Raw genomic sequence first — 18088 nt, 5'->3', positions numbered from 1 at the left:
AATACAACACATTACTTAAGATTAAACCATGTTTCTTCTTTCCCATCACATTTATCATGACCCCTCAAATGTACTAAGTAAATTCCACAAAATATTAAAACATTTTTAATTGCTCAGAGTTTCATTTTAAGACAAGTCACATAAAACATCCGTTTATATTTTAATCTTACTAACAGTCTTCCTACATCTCCTATTTTTATGTTGTTATGGTTGCTTTCAATACACTTAAAAGTCCTTGAAGATGAATAGTAAAGCTGCCCTGCTGCCAAAAAATCTGGTGAAAATTGCAAATTTAAGCTTTCTCTACAACCATGATAATAAAACTTTATTACAGCATAGTGCACATCATTATTCTCATTTGACTGACAGAAAAAGAGCTACACTGTAAGTCAACACATGACAAATACACAAAGGAGTAAACAACATAACAGATAGAAAAAACAATGTCATTAACTGATTCCATGTTCATAAGACAGCCAATCCTATCCCACAAGTGAGATCTCGCCTTTTTTTTTTTTTAACATGATCATATCAAGTATGCCACTGTACCGTTACAGTAACCTTGTGATGTAACATCCAGTTCGCATTCAGAAGCAGTCAATCTTCACATCAGTGCTGTGTGTTGTGACGAATGTTCAGGCGGTGAAATTGAGCTTGAAGAGAACCGTCTGGGGCGTGGTGACGTCTGCCACAGCTAGTTCCTGTCCATCCGACAAGCCCAGCTCTGCATCAGAAGAAAAAAAGGTCAATACCTGGTATATGGCTGGACCGTGTATGAAACCCTAAAGAGCTATTTGTACGTCGCCAGCATTTTAAAGAGGTTTGTTTTTATGTGAATGGCGTAACTTCATCACTCAGTCAGTGACGGACATTCACAATTTTAGGGCTGGCCCCAGCCAAAAACATTACACATTATCATCATCAATGTCAGCAGTTACAGGTCACTTTGAACAGACTGGGCTTTACACAACAGCTTCTTATTACCTTTTAAAGTTTTGCAGAGGTTTGGTCGAGTTCTCTCCTCAATGGATTTCACAGACTGGAATGTAATTGTAGTCATAGTTTAGTTTTTTTTTAATGAAATGCAGGTGAACACAACATAGCAATCTCAATGATTGAGTGCATATTACCTGCAAATACAGCGTCTTATTCTTTCCTTCCAGAGTTGTGGTGATAGCCGGTGATTTCATTTGTCTGGAAAACGTTTATACACAATCTTAACCTGATAACTGTTATTTTTCCTAAAGCGGGATTAAAGTGTTTCTTCTGAATACTCACAGTGAGGCGTTCTCTGTCAGGTACTCTAAAACCTCCTGTAATTTGGCAGAAGGAGGGAACTGGAGATCCTGAGGCACCTGGCTGCATGCTGAACAATTGTCCTGCCGATCAAACAAAGACAAGACAACGCAGGGAAAACTGGTTATTCTTCTATAGGTGAAAATGTATAAATGTCATAACACTTCCAATAAGACTTTTACTGACTATCTAGGGCACAACAAACCTTTCGCTCGGCTTCAAAACTGTAGGTGTACAGTCCATCCACGTCATTAAAGACCAGGTAATTATTCAAAGGAATATATGCACTGCAAAATAGAATCTGATGTTAAGTAATGTTCATTTGACAAATCAGCAGATAATTTGCAATGAGAGTTTCAGAATGTGTTTGTTCTACCAACCTTGTGGCAATTTTAAAAACTTCAGTTGCACAGGCAGCTATAGACAACAAAAGCAAATATAAGTCTAGTTAATTGAATTGAATAATTGTTTAAATACAAGAAAGAGTTGCCTTTTTTTGCCTTTCCATAATCAAAAATAAAAGAGAAAAATTGTGACGAATGGGTTAAACAGTGTTTGTCTGCCCTAAAGTAAGCTGCAAACATTTGCATGTCTGGCCAACTAGCTTTCCTCCTACCGTAGAAACCTAATTACGGACAACGCCAAGAAGCATATCATTGGCTAACATTAGCTATATTTATGGATTATAGGTTACGTTAGAAAAATCCTCTTTTAGTGTGTTAATAGTAACAATGTGCTGCTCTGTATTGGATTTGGGTAAGTCGGACCAAAATAACTAGATTTTTCACCTGGGACAAGCAGCTTAAGCCGCAGTGTTTTAGCATTATCAGAATCTGTTTTCTTAGCCAAGTATGCAAGCATACAAAGAATGTGTCTTGGCATTATATGATTATATTTTAGATATATAGATAGATAGATATCATGAAAAGTTCTTTTGCAAGGTTATTGTTTTAAAAATAGTCTAATGGAAACATAGTCAGCTGCAGACAGTTTTCAACCAATTCACAAAATTAGCCTTAATTAGCTAGCTAGCTGCAGCTTAGAAAATGAGAAGCCTGCTTTTGTTAATTTCTGTTCTGCTGCCTTTGTAAACCCCATATTTGCAATGCTAGAACAGAAAGCTTGACAGCATGTAAGAGGGCACTTAGCAATATTTCACCAGATATTACAAAAATGTGTTATTTTCAAAAATGTCCTTTCTGTTAACATCCCATAACTGCCTCAAAAAACTTCATAGTTTCATACCAGCAATAACAGCGTTAGTTGATGCCACAGCAGGAATGATCCGCTTCACAACTCCTGTGGCACAAAAATATTCATGAGTTTATTTCCAGCCCACTGCTAAAGGTACTTATGAACAACACGGATGTCAATTACGGCGAGAAATTATAAAAAGTTACACCTCCAAAAAACCTGACTGATTTACCACATTAACAATGAATAAATTATTATCTTTCATGTCACAGGTTCACCTTGAGTGAGTCTGTATGTCACTCCGGTAATGTTAAACTCTGCTGCTCGTTCTTGGGCTCTGTCAAACACCCATTGGATGTGCTCTGGATTGTCTCCATCTAAGCTGGTTTCTTGAGGAGGAGAAAACTGATCATTAAGTCTTGTAATATTGTAATAATATACGCAGAGGTTGAATGATGAGATTAGATGTGTTGAAGTAAAAAAAAAAGATGTATATATTTTAGCTTACCTCCAAATGGCAATTCTTTGGGCCACTGTAAGATTCGTGCATATTCAATGCAATGTTCTGGTAGCCTTGGCATGGATGCAATGGTGCACATGGGGAAATTAATCTGTGGATAGTAAAATTAAAATTAAGGTCAGTCATTAAAGTATTTAAACCTGTATTAACTGATTTTTTGGCCACTTTGGAGCAGCTTAAATAAGCTGTGAACACACCACTGACATATTATTATCTTACATGTCGGTGAAATGATAAATTCGTCAGCAAATAGTTGTCTATTTACACATTCGGCAGACATGGAGCAACATTAACATTCATTTAGCTGTTAAATGCTCAGCTATGTTCACCAGCAATGACACTAACTTTGTTTGCCGTTTGGTGCCAGGCAGGTAGTGTACACGTGGGTTTTTTAAGATTTGTAGCTCAAAACAGCTGCCTGCTACGTGTGGAAGCGACACTAATGAAAGTGGTGATGGTGAACATAAAAAGTAAAACTGAGGGCCGTAAAAACAAAACAATTAGTTGGAAGATACTGAAACACACTACCAGCAACCCCTACCATACACAAGTAGTCATGTGATCCACTGTTAATATGAAAATATTAATTATAGCAGCTTTAAAAAGAGTACTAGAAGCACCCTTTCAATTCTACACAGCAAAAATATCAAAAAGACTACCACTGCTTTAATTAATCAGAGAGATACAATTACAATTTATTTTTATATTAAATTTTCTGTGTGTTTTGGCGAGATCTTTGGTTCAAATAGTCACAATGCTGGTTTTACACTTTGCTTCCAGGAACACCTGTTTCTCTGTTTGTATGTATTCCACATTTTTCTCTGATTTTCTTTTGAGTGCCTTTAGTTGTTTCTATAGGCGGTACTTTTTCTGTTCAGTCTGATAGCTGTTATTGTTTATGATTATGACCGAGGTCTTTAATTTTTTCCCCCAAACACAAACAACTGTTGTTGCAGATGGAAATGTTGACTACTCTGTCATCCATTAAAAACACCAAAATTGACATTTATTTATATGAATATTTAAAGTGAAACTAGATTAGACATTGCTTATGAAAAGTGAGCAGTACCTGTGGCGGGTACAGTTCTAGCGTGCAGTCGATGCACGCTGTCATGCCGGGCAGAATGACGCGAGCGTTTCCTTTGAAGCCCTCTGTTCCTCCATCGATGAGGGGGATGATGGAGCTGGGATCCAAGACTCCATCTTCATAGCTCAGGAGTGATATCTGGAGAAGGCAACATCAATCATAACTCACCATCGATTACACTTAACTAAAACTGTGCTTATATGCTTCTGATATGCAAATGTGTATCAGGCAGACGACACTGAAATACAATAAACTACAACTATTCTTTCCTACCAGCATGCCGTTCATCCATCGTCTGGCAATGATGGAGTCCAGTCCACAGACGATGATGTGGAATTCTGCAAAGAGACAAGTGTTTAAAAATGAATAAAACCTCTGAGGTGTTAACTTGGTAAACTTTGCTAATGCATAGATCATGTGAGAAAAACACACTTACGCCTGTAGAAAGACTCATCAAAGTCTTGGATCTTTTTAAAGTGACTGTGCGTGTTATTAATAAGGAATGAAAAATGATTATCAGGATAGCTTATAAAATGTCAATTGTAAGTCTGAGACAATCTGAGTTTCATAACTATTTAAACAGTTGGTTCATCAACAGGATACGGGACAACTTTACATCCAGGGATGCGATTGTTGATAAAGTCGGCAGCTACTTCTGCCTTTGGTCGTCCGACATCTTTGGGCCTAAATAGATGCATAAAACAGTACAGAACACATGACATGTTGTATATAATCTGATCATATCACACCAGAATTGTTACAGTACTACTAGTACTACTACTAGTCACCTAGAGCTGCAACTATTAATTGATTAATTTCCAACTATTAAATTAATATCCAACTATTTTTATTAATAGAGTTATCGATTTTTGTCCAAATTTTCTGATTCCAGCTTCTTAAATGTGAATATTTTCTGGTTTCTTTAGTCCTCTGTAATAATAAACTAAATGTCTTTGGGTTGTGGATTGTTGGTCGGGACAAAACAAGACATTTTTCACCATTTTCTGACATTTTATAGAATACAAACAACGATTAATTGAGAAAGTGATCAACAGATAAATTAATCATGAAATAACCGTTAGCCGCAGCCCGACAGTCACTAAGAGGCAAATTCTCATCACTCAGTATCAGATACTATGACAGGCTTTGCCTCATTTATTTTCATCAGAGGGTTACTTAGACAATAACATAGTACTTGAGAAAATTATTTTCAATTATGTATAATCTTTGATGAGCATTGTGTAGATGACTGAAGGAAATATTACGAAACTGCATATTCATCTCACAACTTTGCAGCATACTTCCCAATTTTTCACAAACACTGTATTTGTCAAATATTAAACTACTGTTAAAACTATAAGGAGGAAATATAAAGGTGAAACCTACCTGAATAGAAACTGCCTGTTGAGGTTGGACACATCAATAGTGTCCATGTCAACGACATGAATAAGGCGAAACCCGGAAAGGGCCTAAAGCACAACAAGAGTATGTCAGGACTTATCCGAAGACACAACCAGGAAAGGCAGTTTACTGTTTGCTCATCTTACATTGTTGTAATTGATGAAGTTGATCAATATGATGTAGATTAAAGATATTTCCTACCAGATTTTTGAGGAGTTCACATCCGAGTCCTCCTGCACCGATGACCAGAATCTTGCACGTCTCCAACAGGAACTGTAGAGACTGAGATGAAAAAAAAGCATCAAAATGTTTTAAGAACTGAATTTAAGAAATGTACTGTTAACTTGGCATTGTGAAGCCATGTCCTAATCACACATCAGTCAGTTCCACATATGACCAGAATACTTTCCTCTTCGTTAAAACTCACCTCAGTGCTTGGTTCAAAGTCAGGATGGGTGAACGGGCCAGGTCTCTCCAAAAACTTCCTCACATGATTCCATCGGCCATCCCAGTCGCAAGCACCGTCCCTGTGTCCACCATCTACAGCCATTCTGGGCACACAGCACACCAAGATACACTAAACTTGTACTATCACTTAAATTAGTACATCTCTCTTTACTTATCCCTCTAATAATGTGACTTATCCATTATTATCCATATTATATGCATTATTATTAGTTTAATTGTGGAAAGAATGGTTGGATTAATAAGAGTAATGGGGATGAAATACATAAAGACAGATGCATAATGAGAAGGAAATAAAAACACAAACTACAGTACAGTATGAGGGCACCTTCACTAGCCTCTATTAATCTCTAAAGATAGCTGTCTACTAGGACACTGGTTCCCAACCTGGGGCTCACAACTCAATCTGGAGATGACTACCTCAGTAGGAAATATTAAAAAACAAACTTAATTTGATATTTTTCAGACTTTTATCAATCACATATGTTATTTTCTAGTTAAATATAGTATAATTTTGCCTCTTGAGGTCTTTCAAGACATTCAAATAATACGGTACGAGGAGAAAATCACTTTATAGTCACACTACTCATAGACGTGTCCTCTGTGACTAGCTTTTAAAAGTAGAAATCGCTTTCCACTAAGGGTTAACAAGCATATAAGGATGGGAACCACTGTACATGGCGATATGAGGAACTGACTGGTGTGCAGCGAGTTCATCACACACGTATAAGCAAGATGGCTGAAAACCCACTTCCATACTACATAATAATTACATTCATATTATACAAGAACTATACATACTTTACTGTTTCATACTAAGAGGAAATGATACATTACATGCCCCACTTGACTTTAAAGCTCACATTTGGAAAGCCACTCTCTTTTAAGCTTCACAAAGAGGAAGCAGAATGTCTTTATTATTATTATTATTATTTATTTTTAAAATGTGTTTGTTTTCCAAGCTCTTTCTGGTTCATATCCTCCATTGCCTGCATTTTAAATAATTCTTATTGATTTCTTTAAGCACTTACATGTCACTTTCCTCCTGTGAACACACTACATAGGTTACTCCAAACCTGCTTAGGATTAGTAGGCTATATAGTATGAAACTGTCACACATCTATTTGCTGTTCACTCCCTGTTTGTTTTGCAAGGAAGATACAAGATAAGTGCAGCCAAGGATTTCTGCATTATGTTTGACACTTTGAATGGATACATTGTGTTTATTGATGAACTGGACAAACAGCTATCTGGCTTATTTAAATGTTCATTTTCATGTCTCCTGGCCCAGCAGTCGCTGCTTTCTGTGCAACGCAAACCTGCTGCCAGTCAGAGACCTTTATTTAGCATTCGTCACTAACTTCTCAGTCAGGTCCTCTATTCGCCTTCTTTTCTTCTCCCTGGAAGAAGAAAGCAAAAAGAGAGTCGAGTCATGCCGCGTTAACGTCAAACTGCGAGAGATTAACTGCGATAAAATTGTGTTTTTTCGTCCATTGACACTTACGGCTCCTCGGCATCCGCCATACTTTCACGGTCCCATGTCCTCGATTCTAGCTGCTGTGTTGTCGAGCGTCAAAGCTGCGCTGCTCTCAGTTCCACTTCTTCTTCGCGAGTGCTTCTTCTTCTTCTTCGTGAGGTTTATTGGCGGTTGGCAAACAACGAATTGGCGCGTTACAGCCATCAAATGGTAATGGAGTGTCTAGTATTTACAATATTCATTAAAAAAAAAACCCAATCATATCTTCTCAATCAAATTATTTAGTCTGAGATACTGAAATATGATTCGATAACACTCATTTCTTGAGATCTTTTGTAGAATATCTCTTAGATCAAAGCGTACTTTTATCTTTGTGAGGTTTGAATCAGATGCCCTCTCATATTTCTGACATTGCAGCACAACATGCTCCTCACTTTCTTCTTCTGTTTCCTCTTATTATAATCATTCACATCTCACCTTCACATTTTTATTATTAGTCATATTTCTATTATTGTTGTTGTTTTTATTGCTGTTATTGTTGCTGTGCTTCTCTCTGTGTGTGTGTCTCTCTCTCCCCCTCCTTCTTTCTCTCTCAACCCAACTGGTTAACCCAGATCTACTCGAGGTTTGTTCTCATTAAAGGGGAGTTGTTCCTTGTCACTGTTGCCAAGTGCTTGCTCATGGGGGAATGCTGTGTCTCTGTGAATTAAAGAGTACGGTTTACACCTGCTCTATGTGAAAAGTGCCCTGAGATCATTTCTGCTGTGATTTGGCACTATATCAACAAAACTGGCTTGACTTGACTTGACATCTGCCTGTATCATGTTTCCTATTTTGAATAGTGTACTGTTAGTCCAGTGTGTCCACATCTAAGTCTTGATATTATTGTCTCATCTCTGTTGTTCCTTCTTGCACACATGGAAGAATCAGAGAATTTTGACATTTTTTTCTGGAAAAAAAGACTCAGAACAATGAATGGATTATTAACTAATCGACTAATCATTGCAGCTCTAAATTTGTTGCTATATTTATTACAGACAATATACTGCATATGTAGTAAATTTGCTCTGTATTACCATAATGTGCTGTTAGGATTTTATATTTTAGACACATTTAAGATAAGAAGATTACAAGGTTTACTTTGTAAATTGTCAGCTGAATACTCCAATATATACAGTATAAGCAAATTTTCTATATTCAAACCTCTCTCCTGTTTTCTTAAAGGAATTCAAACTTTAAATTAAGTCTATTGAAACTTCTATTATTAACAAAAAGCTTTAAAAAAATCTATGTGTGAGCAAAATTGAATTTTCTTTCATTTGTCTGAAGTAACAACGTCAGTGGTACTTTCTTCACAAACAGAATCATCTTTATTGGCCAAGTACGTTTACAAATACAAGGAATTTTACTCCGGTTTAGTGGCTATCAGTGTACTTACACAGAAAAACAACACAACAATCTTCAGAAATATACACAAAGAATGACTGTATATAGGTGACACCGTTTCTGTGGACTGTGAACAGGATACAAATAGTGCAAAGAAGTGAAGAGTGCGTGGAGTGATGAAATAAATATTAAATGGTAAAAGGAAGACATATTACTTTATATACATATAGTAGGTGGTTATGTACAGTATATAAGGCCTGTTCAAATATACTGTAGTGAGTGAAATGTATTGCACATTTTGTATTTCTTGTATATCTCGTATTTGAGTCATTGCTAATTTTATGGATTGTAATCATCATTGTTTTTATTTTTATTAATTGTTTTTATTCTTATCTATTTATGTATTTATTTGATTGTTTGTTTATTTACTTGTCTTTTTGTCAATTCCTACACTTTTACTTTTTAGCAGTTAATTTCACATTGTTTTTAATTTATATAGCCATGTATTCTTCTTTTATTGCTGTTTTTTTTATTGCTCGTCACCACCTAAAACCCTCATTTTAGGTGGTGACGTTTTCCAAGGTTTTAAATAGGCCTATGATGATGATGATGATGATGATGATGACGACGATAATTTCTTTTATTGACTACAATGTTGTTTAAACAACTGTCATGTGCCAATTTTAATGTAGTTTTCTCACCATACAGTTTTTTTTCTCTACGCACTTTTATATTCGCTGAAACTTTAAGATAAAGTGTTGCTGTTGCGCATTCTGAGAAATATCGCGCAAGCGTAATAATCCCCAAACACTGCATGGAGTATCCAAATCTCGCGAGATTCACGTCCGAGAGCACGGCTTGTTGTTTGACTCCCCTCCTCAGAGCTCAGACAGTGATCAGCTGACCTGTCAAAATATTTCGCAGCGCGTGTGTTGGGTTGTTATGTTTGTGTACCACTGAGCTCAGTCATGGCAGCCAAGATGGAGCTTGCGCCCCTCAGACCGTGGGATGATTTCTTCCCCGGAAGGGACCGGTTCGCCAAACCAGAGTTTGGAGATTTAACAAAGTGGAACAACAGAGTGATCAGCAATTTATTGTACTACCAGACGAATTACTTCGCCGTGGCCGTGGTGGTTTTCCTCATTGTAGGGTGAGTATTGGCAGCAGGCTAATCGCAGCCTAGCATCGCTGGCTGTGTGTTTACTCAGCCTGCATGCCTTCTGACCCACACCCATTATGACCACACAGGATATTTCTGCATTTCACTGTTGTGCTAACGTTTAACGCACTCATTTGTCGCTTCTGGCATTTAATATATATATTTAGCGTTTCCTTGCTTACGTTAGCCTATACAATAAATATTTCCGCATTCATATCTGTAAGAATAACGCTGTAGCTGGCTTAAATTGTGTCTAAATGCTTCAAATTGTTACCGATCAACCTCAGATCCTTTTAAACGTCATTTTAAACATTACTTAACGGGATGTTCAGTGTTTTTGAGAATCAGTGATGCTACATCTGACTCTGGAAGCTCCTAAAATCAAACATTTCACTGCTGACAGCCGCTTTACTGGTAATTTTGCATATACCAAACTGGTGTGATAGCTCTCTGTGAATAGAGGATGATGTAGCAAGTGGAAATCATGAGTAGAGGCCTTGGTGCTGGCATCTGCCCTCTCATGGTTTGTAGGAAACTGCACAGGATGTCAGCTGTTGTTTGTTACCACCAGCAGGTTGTGCTATTTAAATAAAAAAAAAAATGTTTTATATGCATTGTTGTACTCTGTGAACTCGCTCTGTGTGGACAATACTCAGTCCAAATGGGAGAAGGAATTGGACAGGCTATACATAGGATGACTGGGAAAGAAGCAGTGGATTGTGTCTGAACAATTTTCACTTGCAATAGATATATATATGCAATATATATATATTATATATATAATTCTTCACAGGTTACACATACTAACTCGAATGATTTGAAACAAAATGGATCATAATCTATCTATCTATGTGTTAAATGTTAGAAAGAACAAGGGAGTTATTTTCATCTTTTTGGGGGGTTAATGCAAATACATTTCACTCATTTTGGAATCTATAGCCGAAGAATTTAATAACATTTTAAAAATTGCAATTAAGACAGAACCAGGCCTCTTTTTGTTGAGTCTGCCTGCTAAAGCTGTGTCACTTTCTACTCTAAAACATAATTACTTGATAAACTGCTTTTCTTTTGGCAAGAAAATGTATTCTTTTGTAATGGATCCTACTGCCACAATGAGGTATAGAGAAGTTTTTGATGTGTTCCTGCATGAAAAAACTAACTCTGTACTCAAAGGAAATGTTCAGGAATTCATAAACCTTTGGAGGCCTTTCCTGGATCGACTTTATGTTGAAATGTTCTCTGGAATGAAAGCCTCTGAGAAGGGACACACAACTGTGACCAACGATGGATTGATGACAGGACTAAAAGACTTCTTAATCAAGGATATATGGGGTGTGGCTGGACCTTTCTGGACAGTTTTGTGTTGTGTTGTTGTCGCTGTCTTAATGTATGTTGATATGGGCTCTGTTGATATTATAAAAATTAATAAAACTAAAAAAAAGAATAAACAGTATGTACAACATGTCATTTTGATGTTCCAATATTCAGGTTCCTGAACCCACTTGGTATGTTTCTGGGAGGAGGTGTGGTGGTTCTGGTCTTCATGGGTTCAGTGTGGGCAGGAGAGAACAAAGCCACCATCAAGAACTTCAAAAGAAAGAACCCCACCCTGTTTGTCATCGGGGTCATGGTCACCAGTTACTTTGTGCTGTCGCTGTGCGGTGGCGTCATGGTCTTCATCTTTGGAATCACCTTCCCTTTGCTGTGTGAGTTTTTTGTTTATTCCACAGAGTTTTCCTGTTTACTTTCAGGCCATGTTGGATGCTTCCCAGACAGATCCCAATTTGGAAGGCTTTATAAATCTAAAATACAACAGTCATCTTGCTTTTTACAGTATATTTAGTTTAGTTATATGTTTGTTTTTTTACTGCATAAACAAGCCAAAGGCTCAAGCTGGATTCTGTTCATTGACATCTGTCTGATCTCCAACAGCACTCCGAGATACTAAAATCAGAATTCAGATTTTCTCAGTAATCTGACTTAATTCTCTTTTACTTCCAACGTTGCCCTGATCCCCTCCTATATAGTAGGAGCTTGACTGTTTTTATGTGTTAAAACCCTGAATAGTACATTCAGCTTTCAGTTGTTAGTTGTTAGTTTTCTTTAGGTTCCACCTAGTGACACTCCCTTTTGTAATTTAGAGCCATGGCTCTTGTGAAACCTGATTTGTTAGGAATGGATCTTCTTCAACACAGTGATTTTTGACATGAAAATGTAAAAGACCTGCTAACTTTATGGCATTAGATAAATTCCCTTATTAACACTGATTATTTTTCTTGCAGTTAGTGACACTTAATTTAACAGATTTGGCAAAGAAATTTGGAGACAGCTACAATGTTTTTTTTGTCTCGATAACTCTTAGAAAAGGGAAACTTTAAGTATCTTGATAAATTCAAGGCTTGGCCCACTCTAACTTGTGTTCCCCATAGTATATTATAAACACTTGTTGGCTAATGTTATACGATGAAAACTGTTAAAAGGGTTGGTGACTCACACAGAGATGCATAACTCAGGGTTTCCTGTGGGTGAACAACTTTTTCCAATCACTCTTTCATCCTGACTCACTGTAGGGATTGAACAGCATGTGCAGTAACGCTGACATGCACTTACTCGTGACACAGATTGTAAAAGAAAGTAATAAGAGTGTACCACATTACAGGGCAAGCTATGCAGATGTGGATTAAAGCTATAGTTTTGGATTCGCTGCAGCTCTCTAAATACATTTAGAGTCAGACCGTCAGCAGAGTGGTTTAGATAATTGATGGGTTGGATCGTTAGAGCAAATGTAGCAGCTTTAACGTCGTGGCAGACAGACAAGGCAGTTTGATCGCTACCCAGGAGGCCTGCCCACTGCTGCCTGTGTTGACGTGTTGCTATGGGTTGTTGATACGGACAGAACCACATTTATGGGCTGATGTCATGCGTTCAGTATCTGCCTGACATGGGAATAAAAGATACGCCGATCCCTACACCTGCTTTAAAGTCTGAGTTGTGACAGTATCTGTTTTCTTTTTCCAGTGTTTGTTTTCCTATTTTCCAAGATGTTGTCCAAAGAAAATCATCTGTTAAGTTTGAGACATTAAACTTTATGTGTCTTATTTTCACATCTGAAAAAAAAATTTAAATAATTCCCTGTTCTTGTTCTTGTAGTAATCCTAATCCATGCCTCTCTGAGACTGCGCAATATGAAGAACAGGCTGGAGAACAAGATTGAAGGCGTTGGGCTGAAGAAGACCCCCATGGGCATCATCATGGACCTCCTGGATCAACAGGAGGAGAAAATGAACAAGATTCAGGATTTCATTGAAAGCAAACTGAAGGATTAAGGCTCTAGCCAGGAGTGTGCCAAGGGAAGTCAGTGTCATGAAACATGGATTAAAATATCCGTAGCATCATCCCATGTGTCAGATTTTTATCCCCATTATACATGTAAAGATACTGATGTTTGCATTCCCATACTTTTTATCCATTTTGCTTTTTAGTTAGCTTTTTTTTTTTGTACATTTGTGTTAATGCACTCCATCTTAAGTGTGCAGCTGGTTACTAACAACAAGATTATAACAAGATTTGCACAATCACCATGTGGATTGGACATTGAAAAGGTAATATGCACCAAAGGTTACCAAAGGTTTGAGCATTCCTGTGTCGAAAAAATGTTTTAAAAAACAAATCATTTCCCTTGCTGACAGTGCACTTTGTTTGACATGACAACTGAGTATTTTTTTTCAGCCAAATAAAGCAGAATGTCTGAATACAATATCTAATATAGTTATTAGATACCAAATGTATTTGTTGTAAAAACAAAAGAAAAGAAATCCAATCCATTCAGTTGGCTACCTCAGAACAAGCATGTTTAATTTTCTCTTCTCGCGGAGTAGAGCCACATTACCAAAATACAGACTCAACACCAAGTGAACTGTTGTCTGCTTATTAAACAGCAATAACTCACATTTTGTCACTTCAGGAGCTGTATGAATACTGATCTGAGACCAGTCTGTTTCTCGTGTAGACATGGTTGTGCGGCCTGTTTAATCCTGGAGTTGTAATATTCCTATTCTCAAAAGATGTGTGCATACAGTTCCTGACAATACGGGCTGGCCTGAGTGTATCCCCTCTGATCACAGCTATGCAATATTAAAAAAATGAATGGCACGTGCAGCTTTATTCTCTCAATATTATATCATGGTATGTACATGTTTGTTGTTATTTCTGATGTGTTTTTATTTTCATAATATAGCATGTAGAAATGTATAAAATGGCTGCAGGAGACAAAGCACATCATTTTGGATTAAACTAGAGACACCCCCATGCTGTTTTCCTGTTCTCTGTTGTGATCAAATCCCTTTTCCTTGTTAAAAAAAAAGGTGCATATGTAATGTTAAATCTTCATTTCATGCAGCTGATACTAAGAGCAGTCATTTCCTGTTGCTTTTCACATAAACACACTGACTGCAGTTTGTGCATGCTACCTTCACAAATGGTGGTTCAGAGAGATTGTCTATATGGATGCTATATTATATATGATCTATGTTTTTATGTGACTTTTTCATTATTGAATAGTGATGATGAAATCACAGAACTGGAAGTAAAACATGGCTGTGCTCTATGATAATAAAAAAGTTAACCTAATTTATGTTGCAGTCTTTTTTTTTTACCAATCAAATCTCAGTGTGAATATATATAGTTGGATTTATTTATCACAGAATTTACTTCTTATTTGGGTTAAAGGTTTCTGCCACACAATGTAGTAAATCGTAGACTATTACTGAAACAAATTAATAGCAGATGAATACTGCTGAATAATTGACAAATGAATAGCACTTTCAGAATTGTATGCAGTGTCATTTGATTCAGTTTCTTATTATCTGTATGGCATCAGTTTTTCAGGTTTCTACTATGTGATGCAAAAGCCCAAGTTTATATTATCCAACATATGGGACTATATACCTCACCTTATTTTTTTTAAAAAAAAGAAGTATTATTTCATATCTGCAACAGCAAAAAGCAAAAACTACTGGGAGTAACTGATGGTTGTATTTACTTTGACACTGAAGTCACTTCTACACAGTGCTATTCCTTTTTAATAAAAATGAATAATCCCGAGGCAAAGAGTGGAATACTATTTTTATAGCAAAATGCAAATATATAGAACAGGTTTGCTTCAAAATGAAATCAACATCTAACATTTAATCAAACAATCTTCCTCTACAAATCCTTTTTAGCACAAAGTTTAGAGAAATTGTAACATATGTGGACAATACAAAATAATATAAGTCAAAGTTTGACCATGCTCTGTCTTTTAGAGATAGCAAATGAAGAAAGAGTTGATACATTTTAATGAAAATTGACAGATTACTCTTTAATTTCCATACATTTATTGTTATGACTTCCTGAAGACAACAGCATTTAGTGAAATAATAACACAATAGTGGAACAACCAGCCAATATCTTTCATGTGCAATGAACATATAGTTCACTCTTCATTTGTGCAGTTCATTTGAATAGGTTCTGAGTGACTAATAATAAATATGTATAGAATAAACACATAGTATGGCGAAGAGAACAAAGAGCTGAAGTTGCAGCCTCAGAGGAGACTGGTTTCGCTTGATTCCAGGGCTTTAGGGAGCGGCACCTGCAAGCAGCGACAAAAGAAATGAATGACACGTTTACTTGGATTTCTTACACATGGTGTAAAATCATTGATACTCATACAACAACAGCTGTAAAACTATTGGGATAATTTAATGCATCTATATATAATAAACGCTCTATTTTGAAAGCTTTCATACTATCAACAGAAACATCTTAAATAATTAAAAAATCTAACGAGTACTCCTAAACAGAGGATTCCAACTTGATTGCTCTCACAGTACTAATTAATGGATACTCACAGATTTTAGATAGGCCACATTACTCTTTTTGATCTCACTTAGGAGTTGATCACGGGGTGTGAGATCAACCTTTGGAGGCACTCGTCTGCGAGGGACTGGCTTCAAAGTCTTAATCACATCACCCAGGTTGGCTCTTTCGTCTGTCACACCTCCACTGCCTGTATCCTTCACTTTGGGAGTCTTCCTCAGTTGGAAACTTGCCCTCTCTGGTCCCCTGTTATCCCTCGGGTCCAGGTCCAGAAAAGGGTCACGTTTCTTGGGAGTCTTCTTCAGTTGGACGTCCCTTAATGAGTTTGCTGCTTCGGCACTGGGTTGTTTGGGAATGCCTTTGTGTTTGCGCTGCTTCTGATGTTCTGGTTCTTCTGTCTGATGGTCTGCTTGAGGGACAGCGCTCATTTCTGAAGAAGGTGGGACGAGCCCGTGCTTCTGCAGGAGTTCTAGGGACGGTACATAACCCAGCATCTCAAGCAAACCAGGAGGCAGGTTTAGACTGTTCTCATACATCTGCATGAGCTCCCTCTGCTCCTTCAGATTCTGCTTATTCTGTTCCTCCTTCCTCAGCTGCCTCTGGCGGTCAAGATTCCTTGTTAAAATATTGGTCACCACCATCCTGGGCCCTGGCAGCTCAAAGTGGTAGCCCATCTTCAGGAGGGTGTTGTTGGCCTTGAGCAGGCGTGAGATCTCCATCTCTGCGTGGTGACCCAGCATATGCCTCTGGTTGTGAAATCGCAGCTCTGTGAGAGTCTCATTGAATTGGAGGCAGCGAATGATGGCAACGATACCCTTTCCGGTTACGAAGTTGGACTCGATATTCAAAGTGGTAATGCTGCGATTCTCTCGTAGCATGTTGGCCAGGCTGAACGCTGTGTTTTCATCGACACCGGTGTTGGCTATACTGAAGGTTTTCACATGTTTGTTCTTCTTCAAGGCGTTGACATAGTCCAAGAGCATCTCTTTGGGAATGTTTTCTATGTTGTTGAGGTTTACCTCAGTGACAGAGGGGTTGTTGTTGCGGATCTTGTCTAGAGTCGACTCCAAGTTTGTCTCATTTCCTGACGGTCTTGATGTCATTTTTATATTACCGAGTGCCAGCTTTGGAATTTTTAATTTGTTTATTTTTCTCTCTTCTTTCTGTGGGAGTCCATCGTTGGTTTCACTGATCTTTGGCTCATCTGGAGCATCTTTGGGAAGCAATGAGTCAGTATTTTTAATTTCCTCTTTCTCTTCAATTTGTGATGTGCTGAGTTTGGGGGCTAAGCTCTCATTCTTCTTCTCTGTGTCTGAGAAAGGCTGTTTGTCATCTGTATTCTTTCCTGATACTTTCTCTGTGTTGTTATCTAATGGATGTTCATGTTTATCCGTGTTCACAGCTTGCGTCACCTCTTCATCTTTCACATCAACCATTTTGTCCGTTTCATCGCTCTCCTCAGCCTCTTCAACAATTTCCTCAATTATTTCCTCGATAATTTCCTCTCCTTCTGTACCATCTACAGCTTCTTCTTCAATGACTTCCTCTATCACTTCATACACTTCATATTCCCCATCTTCTGCTTTCTCTTCTTTTTCTTTATTTTCAGCTTCCTCCCTTAAAGTTTTCTGATGAAGTCAACAAATCAGACCAACAAGGTTAAAACTGTGATTTCTAGTTTATAAAGATCACGTTCGATATTCTCAATTGACTTGCACATAAACGTTTGGGAGTTTGACTTCTTACCTCACTAGGCAGCAGAGTAGCCGGCACTCTTTCTTCCTCGAGCATACGTTTGGACTCTTTTTCCCAGTACAGGTAATCAACCAGGGATCTGTGGTCGAACGTCCCTGTCGGAGGCTTCTCCGTCTGGTCCTTCTGTCTCTGTCCAACTGGTACCCTCTCATCTGGGGCGATCATAACATCCATCTCACTCTGGAGCTCCTGAAGCTCCTCTGGTGAAAGCATAGCAAGGAGTTCATCCTCATCAATGTCTTCTTCACTGAGAACCTCAGTGTCTTTATCATTTGACATATTTGCGCCCTGTAGTTTCCTGCTTCAAATGATATCAAAAGGAAGGATAATGTCTGTCCAATCTATAACTCACGACAGAGCAAACTGAGAAGCTTCTGACTTTGACTTCAGCTAGAAACGGTGTGCTCCTGCCTCATGTGGAGTCTAAAATTAAACCCTGTGGACTGCATGGAAGATATTTAAGGTACAAGCAGGGGAAAGACATGCATG

At 37.7% G+C, this 18088-nt stretch overlaps 3 protein-coding genes across 4 annotated transcripts; 1 reads left to right on the top strand and 2 right to left on the bottom strand.

Annotated features, from left to right (window-relative positions):
- Positions 1–89: 89 nt before the first annotated feature.
- LOC122982972 (NEDD8-activating enzyme E1 catalytic subunit-like) lies at positions 90–7576 on the bottom strand. 2 transcript variants are annotated; one of them, XM_044352619.1, is made up of 18 exons: positions 7468–7576; positions 7325–7363; positions 5926–6049; positions 5700–5780; positions 5484–5566; positions 4701–4781; positions 4534–4577; positions 4371–4435; positions 4080–4235; positions 2999–3101; positions 2769–2879; positions 2542–2595; positions 1677–1713; positions 1502–1583; positions 1279–1379; positions 1131–1194; positions 985–1039; positions 90–724 (listed from the first exon to the last, which is right to left on the bottom strand). In XM_044352619.1, exons 1-18 carry the CDS (start codon positions 7485–7487, stop codon positions 636–638), a joined length of 1389 nt encoding a protein of 462 aa, XP_044208554.1. In that variant the 5' UTR covers positions 7488–7576; the 3' UTR covers positions 90–635. The 2 variants fall into 2 exon arrangements, with proteins under 2 accessions (XP_044208554.1, XP_044208555.1); XM_044352620.1 differs by lacking the exon at positions 7468–7576 and having other exon boundaries at positions 7301–7353.
- A 2124-nt stretch (positions 7577–9700) lies between these two features.
- On the top strand, positions 9701–14614 carry LOC122982855 (PRA1 family protein 3-like). Its single transcript, XM_044352447.1, has 3 exons — positions 9701–9976; positions 11474–11691; positions 13136–14614. The coding sequence occupies exons 1-3, from the start codon at positions 9795–9797 to the stop codon at positions 13309–13311; spliced, it is 576 nt and encodes a 191-aa protein (XP_044208382.1). The 5' UTR covers positions 9701–9794; the 3' UTR covers positions 13312–14614.
- A 336-nt stretch (positions 14615–14950) lies between these two features.
- Positions 14951–18053, bottom strand: lmod3 (leiomodin 3 (fetal)). Its single transcript, XM_044352272.1, has 3 exons — positions 17591–18053; positions 15877–17472; positions 14951–15617 (listed from the first exon to the last, which is right to left on the bottom strand). The coding sequence occupies exons 1-3, from the start codon at positions 17876–17878 to the stop codon at positions 15570–15572; spliced, it is 1932 nt and encodes a 643-aa protein (XP_044208207.1). The 5' UTR covers positions 17879–18053; the 3' UTR covers positions 14951–15569.
- Between the last annotated feature and the right edge of the window lie 35 nt (positions 18054–18088).

Source organism: Thunnus albacares, chromosome 5 (genome assembly GCF_914725855.1).
Source record: "Thunnus albacares chromosome 5, fThuAlb1.1, whole genome shotgun sequence".
NCBI classification, from domain to species: Eukaryota; Metazoa; Chordata; class Actinopteri; order Scombriformes; family Scombridae; genus Thunnus; species Thunnus albacares.
The sequence above is the reverse complement of the archived record's forward strand: the minus strand, read 5'-3'. Positions and strand labels throughout refer to the sequence as shown.